Raw genomic sequence first — 10712 nt, forward strand, 5'->3', positions numbered from 1 at the left:
GCTCACAGCGGTCCGAAGCAAGATTTGCAGTTCAGAATGACCGCTCACCTCCCTTAGGGTTGTTCCCTGTCAGAGTTATTTCAGACAAGCGTCCGTTCCCTGACAGAGTTACTTTGACCCGTAACACTGGGATTGGGTGAGCAGACCAGATGATGAGAAGTTTTTCTCCAAGTATAAACCACAGATCGTGAAGGATCGGACGATAACCACCAAATCTGCAAAGTGAAACACACAATCTCAGTAACTTGATTCTAACAAGTAAAAAAAATACAGAACATCAACAGTTTCCAAAGAAATAATCGATCAACGAATGATCAAGAAACAATCGATTTCAAGTATTAATGAAATGAACAAACAACAAAAAAGGAAGAAGATCAGTCTAACCTGTATGAATCTTCTTCAAATCAACAAGAACCTCAAATATCTCCACACGGATGCTCTGATACCATGTATGAAAGTATAAACTCAAGATTTTCCCAACATCAACATTTCATTCACTATGAAACAGTTGGTTACATCGAACAAATACAAAGGAAAATCTTACTACAACCACACTCATCTCTCAGACATATATGAAACCTAATCTATTTTGTAAAACAAAATAAACTGATACTTTTTGGTATGAACCCTAATCTGGAGAGGATAAACGAAAGAGAAGAGCTAAAAAATATCTATCTAAAAACTACTGCAATGAACTCAGTCTTCACAATATATAGTCGGAGCAACACAAACCCACGGACTACCCATAGACCCAAATCGGGTTAAATGACCCGCATGCCTTCTTTACCTGCAATCTTAAAAAATACACAAACACCCCTATACTAATGGAAAACAACAAATATAACATTTAAGTACAAATGATAAGTTTGTATATAAAGATATCTTTCAACATAGTTCAATATTGTTTATTAATAGCTCATTCAAAACAACTTATTTCTTATTTTATCCAAAAAATATTATCGGACATAAGAAAAATAGATTATATTAATGTTATACAAAAACTTATAATATATATTGGATATTATAAAAGTAAAATTAAGTTTATAAAGTATGGACTATATTAGATAGTATCAAAATACAAGTTGATGAATTTTTATATTATTTGATAATCCGGTAAATGCCCAAAACGTGACTAAAAACGTAAATTTCAACATATTTTCTCATAATTATTTTAACCAATTAAATGTATTCTTGCGCAACGCGCGGGGTTACGCCTAGTTAAATCTACAATTAGCTGTATTAATGAACCGTTTTCATTTTCAATCAATCAATCTCTCTAGATATCTATTTAGATATCTGAAACGGTTATTACAATATTTGGATTATGTATAAATTAACGTATGCACTGTGTTCTTATTGATATATTTAAAGACATGGGTCGATCAAAATTTGAATGTTCTCATGAAACTCATCAACAACCATGTTATTATATATATATATATATATATATATATATATATATATATATATATATATATATATATATATATATTTGGTGGCTCTTTTTTTTGTATGTGACCCTTAAAATCAAGACACTATATATGAATATTCTGATTTGCTTTCCCATGATCCCATATAGATCGATATCGGGTTATAGGACAAACTGTCCGTCAATATTATTTGGAGATGGTTGAATAGTTAGATTATATATTTTAAAAAGAGTTTTAAAAAATAAAATCTTCATGAATTATTCAAATCAACTTTTTACAAGATGATAGTACCACTAAATGAGCCAATAAACTTTTTATACAAACGTATATGAAATTAAGATAGAAACAAATATTTTCGTAAAATGATAAACAAATCTTTAATTTTGTCGGATTGATGCCAGCTAAAAATTAATGATGATTAAAAAAAGAATGAATGTGTAAGCTAGCATTTAAAAAAAAAAATATGAAGTAAAAGGAAAATCTTCAGAAAAGTCCTAATATTTACAGAAAAGTTACACTTTAGTCCCAAGATATTTTTTTTGAACGAAAAAGTCTTGAAAACCGGCAAAATTTTACAGTTTGACCCTTTTTGACCGGTTGAAACCGGTACCAAATTAATTTGAGACTATTTCGTAAATTAACCCAATATATTGAGACTTTTCTATAAACAAAAAATATTATGATTTTTCTGTAAACAAAAATATTAGGACTTTTCTACAAACAAAACCCTTATTATTATTATTATTATTATTATTATTATTATTATTATTATTATTACAAATATAAATAAGAATACTATTTTTTGAACTTATTATTATTAATATTGTTACTAATACATTTAAATGCATTTAAATGAAAAAAATAATATTAATGACATTATTTAAGGGTGGAGGTGGAGGAGATGGTGATGCTTTAGAATTGAAATCATGAGTATTTGCTTGTATATTTTTACTTTGTATATGGTCATTTCACATTTGTTATTATTGTTTTCAATTCAAAATAATAATAATTAACAATTTAAAAGAAGTTGCATATTTGTAAAATTGTTTATAAATAGTTTAAGGTAGATATGTTTCTCCTTTTGTATATAAAATTGTTTAAAGTAGAAGAAATATTTTCCAAGTCCAACAAATCCACTATAAACATCTACATAGGTAGCCCATATCAAAATTCAAAAGTAATAAATTATAATATCTTGTTTAATAAAAAGTAATAGGACATGTTTTTTGGATTAATACTTTTGAATTTTGATTAATACTTTTAAATTATTCCTATTATTTTTTATTAAACAAGATATTGTAATTAATACTTTTAAATTTTGATATGGGTTAACTATGTAAATGTTTGTAGTGGATTTGTTGGATTTTGAAAGTAATTCTTCTACCTTAAACAATTTTATATACAAAGTGAGAAACCCATCTACCTTAAACTATTTATAAACAATTTTACAAATATACAACTTCTTTTAAATTCTTAAGTATTAATATTTTGAATTGAAAACAATAATAACAAATATGAAATGGTCATATACAAAATAAAAATATACAAGCAGACATTCACGATTTTAATGCTAAAAGCATCATCATCTCCTCCACCTCTACCTTTAAACAATGTCATTAATATTATTTTTTCATTTAAATGCATTTATATATATTAGTAACAATATTAATAATAACAGGTACAAAAATAATATTTTTATTTATATTTTTAATAATAATAATAATAATAATAATAATAATAATAATAACAATAATAATAATAATAATAATAATAATAAGGATTTTGTTTGTAGAAAAATCCTAATATTTTTGTTTATAGAAAAGTCCTAATACTTTTTGTTTACAGAAAAGTCTCAATATTTTGGGTTAGTTTACGAAATAATCCCAAATTAATTTGGTACCGGTTTCAACCGGTTAAAAAGGGTCAAACTACAAATTTTTGCCGGTTTTCAAGACTTTTTTGTTCAAAAAAAAATCTTGGGACTAAAATTTAACTTTTCCGTAAATATTGAGACTTCTTTGAAGATTTCCCTGAAGTAAAATGGTCTAATTTGCGAAATCCCGCCATCCAAGGGCTATCAGGGATAGTCTTTCATAGCCTAGGGGTAAATAGATACCATACTTAAAATTAAGGGATATTTCTGGAAATATCTTATTCGATTCCCAAATTGGTTCAAAGATCCTTCAATAATTTCCAATTTCCATATCACCAACCATCGTCTCAAGCCTTTCTACGCATCCTTGTGCTAAATTCCTGGTGTTCTTCGATTTCTCTTCATCATCCAGCAAGGTCTCGGTTTTCCAACCAGGTACACCCTGTATGTATCTCTTTGATTGCGTGTATGTATGTATACCTAAAAATCTACATTGTTTTTATTTATTTAAGAATCAATTTTTGTTCAAATATGGCGGATTGATTCTATTTTTCAGCTGTCTTTATTTGACCTCTCATTTCTTTACATATGTTAGATTTTTGATTCCTAGGTTTGTCTTGTGTGTGATCATGATTCATCTGTCATACGAATCGGCATGTTCATTGTGGAAATTGAAAATTTGTTATGCTTTCTTCTTTTCTTTTTTTCAATCGTAGGAGTTAGATTGTGTAAGTTGATAAAATCATAAAATTCTTATCTCGTCCAGGGTATTAAAAACAATTGTATACAGCTTTCTTCCTTAGGGTCGTGGGTATAAGAAACTAAGTTAAAGCAGTGTAATCTTCCTCTCTTGTTCATGCCAACTCAGAATTGAATGTGCATTGATTGTTTTCAATTTGTTTTCTTATAAATTATGTTTAAGGATTTATTTTATTTGTTGTATCATTTAATTAGTAGCCTGTAAGCTTCATGCTTTTGTTTGATTGTCATATAAGAGCTATGGGTTTTATGGGAAATTTTTAATTCTGATGTTTTACATAAAAAAGAATATGTATATGTTTATATTAGGGTTCATAGATTCATGCATTGATCTGAGATTGATCATTCATAGATACATTAGTTTCTTTGATCATACAGAGTTATCTTTCCAGGCTATACAGTAATCTTCTGGACACCATTATGGATGAGACAAAAAATAGTGATGATTTTACCTTTTGGCAGGTAAGTTCTTTCCAATTCGTCTGAATTAGCTATGAGCTTCATATCAATCTTTTCTTGTGATATATTTAGAGGATTCATTAAGGGTTTGTTTTGTAAAATGGAATGGAATGAACGAGGTAATAGAATGAATAAGCAATGCAATGGAATGAGCCATTACATTCCATTATCATGTTTGCTTGCCTTGTAGAAATGGAATGAATTTCTTATTCTATATGGAAATACAATTTATAATTTTAACTCAAGTCTATACTCTATACATTATTTTAGTTATAATTTACAAAAAAAAAAAAAATGATAACATCATATTAAACCTCAAATAAGTTATAATAAAGATAATATTCTTTCGTTACTTAGGCTGTGTTTGGCATGCCACAGCTAGCAGATAAGCTAGGTTATTTTTTGAGCTTTTTAAAATTGTCATGTTTTGGCAAACCAAAAAGTAGCTTATAAGCTAGCTTTTTAAAAAGCTACTTAGACTAGCTTTTTAGGTGCTTTTTAAAATTTTCCAAATATACCCCTTAGTTAATTATAAAAACACATTCTCTTAAATGCCGTTTTATGTAATTTTATATATTTAAACTAGTTTTACCAAATATCATTTTTTATCAGCTAGCTTTTTATTTAACAGCTAGCTTTTCAGCTATCAACTAACAATTAGTTTTTTTAGCTAGTACGCCCAACATAGCCTTAGACTAGCTTTTCAGGAGCTTTTTTAAAGCTTCCCAAATATACCCCTTAATTAATTATAGAAAACATATTCTTTTAAATGTCTTTTTATGTCATTTAATATCTTTCAGCTAGTTTTACCAAACATTATTTTTTATCAGCTAGCTTTTCAGCTACTATACCAAACATAGCCTTAAAAATGATAAACAAATCAAAATTTAGTGTCACTTAGAATTACTTAATCAAAATTGAGTTATATTGTAATTCTTTATTCCATTCCATGATGAAATGAAACAAAAACACCCTCAGACTAAGAAATGAAAATTAACAAAATGGCAAGAAGCACATTCCTTCTAGTCCACTCCATTCCATCAGACAAATCAAAAACATGGTAATGGTATCAATTCCTATGGAATGAACAATTCCATTCCTGCCCTTGTTCCATCATACCAAATACTACCTAACTATTGGTTTCTGATTCCCATATAGGTTGGTGATGAGAAGAAAAATGAACCAAAAGGTCTTCCAGATGTCAGCAGTATGAGTATAGAAGACAAAAACAAAAATAGTGGAACTATTTGGGGTGATAATTCCAATAGTAATGCTGATGTGGCAAAACAGGAGAAAGTTGGATCCTTGACTTTTAAGGTTATTGATGCATCTTCACAAAGAAAGTCAACGGAACCTTCCAAACAAACAGCAGGGGTAGATGTGGAAAGTTCAAATAATGCATCACAAAAACCAAAAAGTGTTGGAAAGAAGCCAGTTTCAAGGGCAAAAGTTCCTTATCAAATTGGGTATAGTCATATGGATTGGCTCAAGGTTACTAGGACACATCCTGATTTAGCAGGTAATTCAATTGTTTGACTTTTAAAATAATGTTTGACTTTATAATGCAAACAAAAACACCATAAATAAAATATACCCTTTTTTTGTTTTTGCATTTACATTCCTGTAAATATAATATAACCTTTTTTTTTGGTTATGTAAGCTTCAATAACATAAATATTTCCAAATTTTTTCAAAACTTAAATGGAACTAATTTTTTATTTTGTAAAATGTAACCTTAAAGTTAGTTCTTCACTAGTCTTGTTTGAGGTTTTAATTGGCTTTTATGATGTCTAATTTTAATTGTTATTAATAAAAATCCAGTGATTTATATTAAATAATAAAGTTGAAATAAAATTATATACTGTATAACTGTAACTACATATCATATAAATAAATCATATGAAAACTCGTTCTATTATATCCAACCAATGTTGTTTGTTATGCAGAAATAAACAACTGAATGAAATTAAATTAATAAATAAAGACAAATTTTCATTTTTATAAAAGTAAACTTCAATCAAGTTAAGATATATCACTGATTTTTTTTTATTTGTTTAGAAAATATACTTTTTATATTTACCAAGTAGTCGATAAAATTGTTATTTATCACTTTGAAGAAATTGCTTACAAAAATAGAAAACTAAATACCACTCAATCTCGAAATCAACGTATTATAATTTTTTTTTTTTTAAAATAATTTTCAGATTTAAAATAATATATTTTTATTAAAGTTTGGACATATTATTAGCGCCAAATTCCATAAAAACTACTGTAGTTTGGATTTTTATTTCTGTTTAACCACTAGAAGAATATTTTCTGATTTAATCACTAAGATTTTGATTTTGTGTTTAAAAAAGGGAAATCTACAAAAAAGTCCCAATATTTTGGAAATTTTTTTAATGAAGTCCTAAAATTTATTTTTTGAATAGAAAAGTCCTGACCTTTTAACTTTTTGAATAGAAAAGCCCAAGAAACCGGTTAATTTATTCATTTTAACCCCTTTTGACCTGTTTAGCAGGTCATAGGACCAAAATCGTTAATTTTACAAAATAATGAGACTTTTCTATAGATTGCGTCAAAACTTATATATAAAAATGTATTTTTTACGTATTTATATATATTTTTATGTATTTTTGTATTTTTTCAGTTTTAATATGTATATGTTTACGTATTTTTATGTATTTTAAATGTATAAATGTACTTTTTTACATATATATATTTTTTAAGTATTTTACACAGTTTTTTATGTGTATTTTTTATGTATTATGTATTTATATATATTTTTACGTATTTATGTCTTTTTGTGAGTTTTTATATGTATATGTTTACGTTGTTTATGTATTTTAAATTTATAAACGTATTTTTTGACGTATCTATATGCATTTTTAATTGTTTTATATATTTTCTATTTATTTTTATGTGTTATTTTTTTTTATGTATTATGTATTTATGTATTTTTTTAAAGTTTTTTATATAGATGTTTATGTATTTTAAATGTATAACATATTTTTTACATATTTATATGTATTTGAAAGTATTTTATATATTTTTATGTATTTTGATGTGTTTTTTATGTATTACGTATTTATATGTATTTTTTTTAAAGCTTTTTATATAGATGTTTATGTATTTTAAAGGTATAATTGTATTTTTTTTTACGTATTTATGTATTTTTTATTTTAAGTTGTGTTCACCATTTCATCTAATTTGTACAACTTTTTCGAGTATGTTTAGATGGCTTTCCTACATGCCCACATATTTTAAGCTTTTCCGATTTGCTTATCTTGAAATTAAACATCGAATGGGAAAAACTTAAAATATACATAAACATCTATATAAAAAAACTAAAATATATATAAATACGCAAAAATACATATAAATACATAATACATAAAATATGTAAAATACTTAAAAAAAAGTACATATAAATACATAAAACAATACGTTTATACATTTAAAATACATAAATATATGTAAACATCTATACAAAAACATAAAAAAAAAAAAATACGTAAATACATAATACATAGAAAACACATAAAAATTATGTAAAATACTTAGAAATATATATAAACATGTAAAAAATACGTTTATACATTTAAAATACATAAACATCTATATAAAAAAGCTAAAAAAATACATAAATATGAAAAAATACATATAAATACTTAATACATAAAAATACATAAAAAGTTATGTAAAATTGTTAAGAATACATATAAATAAGTAAAAAAATATGTTTATACATTTAAAACACATAAATATATACATATAAAAACTTAAAAAATACACAAATATGTAAAAATAGATAAAAATATGCAAAAAATATGTTTATACATTATATACAAATTTTGACGAAATCGGCAAAAATGTCCTATTATTTTCGAAAATTTTACAATTTGGTCCCATGGCTTGCTGAACAGGTCAAAAAGGGCTAAACTGAGTAAAATAGCCGGTTTCTTGGGTTTTTCTATTCAAAAAGTTAAAAAGTGAGGATTTTTTTGTTCAAAAAATAAAATTTAGGATTTTATTAAAAATTTTCCCAAAATATTAGGACTTTTCTGGAGATTTCCCTTACTGCATAAAAATTTTGAATTCTATAAAAACCACTATAGTTAAGAATTTTCCATTCCATTCCAATGTAGTAAACAAAAATGATTTTTTTTTTTTTTTTTTTTTTCCATTTCAACTATTTTAATTTGCACATTATATGCAACTTTACACATCATATCTTTGTAATAGAAAGAAATGAAAGTACATTGTTATTTCTTGCATTTACCCTTGTAATTTTTCATTTAACTTGTCAAATGTACTGATTTATTTCTAAATTTTTTGAAATTTATGATTTTTAAGGATTGAAGGGGCAGTCAAACAAGAGAGTTATATCTTTAAGTGAAGTCAAACAACACCAATCAGAGGACTCCATGTGGACTGTTCTTAAAGGACGTGTTTACAACATCACTCCATACATGAAATTTCATCCTGGAGGTACAATTTTTTTTTTTTAATGCAAAATTATCAATTTTCATCAAGTAATTTTTATTTTTTTTAATCTCATTAAGTGGTGTTCGGATAAAGTAGTGTATGGATAAATGATGTTTAAAAAATATTTAAGAAATAACAGTGTACTTGGGGAAATGGTTTGAATGAGGGCAACCTTGTAAAAAGTTATGTAATGATGTTTTAACCGGTTAAACAGGTTACAAGTAAAATGTTGCATATTTTGTCATAAAACCACTTTTGTTTCGAAAAATTATGTTTATAAGTTGGAAGGTAAAATGTTGCATATGGTCATAAAACAATTTTTTTTTCTAATTTGTTTCATGTTTATAAATTGGAAGATAAAATGTTGCATAATATGTCATAAAACTACTTTTTTTGTTAAAAAATTATGTTTATAAATTGGAAGGTAAAATGTTGCATATTGTCATAAAATTACTTTTAAAAAAAAAAAAAAAAAAAAAAAATTTGTTTCAGGTTTATATATTGGAAGATAAAATGTTGCATAATATGTCATAAAACTACTTATTTTTTCAAAAAAATTTATGTTAATAAATTGGAAGGTAAAATGTTGCATATTTTGTCATAAAACAACTTTTAAAAAAAAACAATTATGTTTATAAACCAGAAATAGATGAATCTCTTACTATTTTTCTTTTGCAGGTGTTGATATGTTGATGAAGGCGGTTGGAAAAGATTGTACAGCTTTATTTAGTATCCTTTTATTATTTTCCAGACCATCAAACATATTTTATTTTTTATTATATTAAAATAATATTTTGACATGACACAACAAGTTTTACTGTGCGTGCGTTTGATTGACATACTGACATAGGACCGGAACCGGAGAACTAAACTCATGTGAAACAATAATGATAGTTTTTGTTGAAAGGGACTTGCTCTTGATTTTCTTGTTTGTAAAAAAGACGTAAATGCCCTTCTTCTCCTTAATGCGTTTATTCAGATAAATACCATGCTTGGGTGAATGCGGAGTTTATGTTGGAGAAATGTCTTGTTGGTATTTTGGAAGAAAGCCGGCAATGATTTAATATTATAAAATTCTATGAGGACCGAAAGAAGTGAAATTTTTATACAAGGAACACAAAAATATTGTAATATTTGACATGTGAAAGAACAATAATATTTGAGTTAAAAGCTGTAGCGAAATTGGATGTAAATTTATGATCACCATATCATATGCTACTACATATATTATTCTTCCAAATTTGGTGCTATAAAACAAACTGCATGCATATAATATTTTTTACGACACCTCTTTAGTTTTGAAAAGATTTTAAAATTTCAAATCATTTCAGATTAAGTTTTGAAAAAGCTCTTTCAACTAAAACTTTTTTTTTTTCAAAAATAAATTAAGTTATAGCAAGCAAAACATATTTCTTGAGCCACTAAGGAATAATTTGCAAAAATAAGTTAAATAACCGCCCATTAATAATTTAAAGGAATGCCTTAGACTGCTATGGGTTACACTCATACCTATGTTATTGCTGCCACATCATCATCTTCTCTCCATAGCATCTCTATAAGGGATGGTGTTATTTTTTTGAAATGGCATTGAGGAAGAAGAAAAGTAGAAAAAAATAGTAAGGAAGAAAGCAGAACAAACGTTTAGGAATGTTACCTTCGCAAGGGGAAGCAACAGGAAACGGGGGGGGGGGGGGGGGGGGGGGGGG

At 26.3% G+C, this 10712-nt stretch overlaps 1 protein-coding gene across 4 annotated transcripts; it reads left to right on the forward strand.

Annotated features, from left to right (window-relative positions):
* The first annotated feature begins 3599 nt into the window (after positions 1–3599).
* RLF (reduced lateral root formation) lies at positions 3600–10246 on the forward strand. 4 transcript variants are annotated; one of them, XM_079038309.1, is made up of 6 exons: positions 3600–3738; positions 4441–4524; positions 5680–6040; positions 8875–9009; positions 9685–9735; positions 9986–10246. In XM_079038309.1, the coding sequence occupies exons 2-6, from the start codon at positions 4483–4485 to the stop codon at positions 10063–10065; spliced, it is 669 nt and encodes a 222-aa protein (XP_078894435.1). In that variant the 5' UTR covers positions 3600–3738; positions 4441–4482; the 3' UTR covers positions 10066–10246. The 4 variants fall into 4 exon arrangements, with proteins under 4 accessions (XP_078894435.1, XP_078894427.1, XP_078894447.1 ...); XM_079038301.1 differs by having other exon boundaries at positions 3606–3738; positions 4455–4524; XM_079038321.1 differs by having other exon boundaries at positions 3623–3747; positions 4455–4524.
* The last annotated feature ends 466 nt before the right edge of the window (positions 10247–10712 follow it).

Source organism: Lactuca serriola, chromosome 1 (assembly GCF_051521515.1).
Source record: "Lactuca serriola cultivar US96UC23 chromosome 1, Lser_US96UC23_V15, whole genome shotgun sequence".
Classification (NCBI taxonomy): domain Eukaryota; kingdom Viridiplantae; phylum Streptophyta; class Magnoliopsida; order Asterales; family Asteraceae; genus Lactuca; species Lactuca serriola.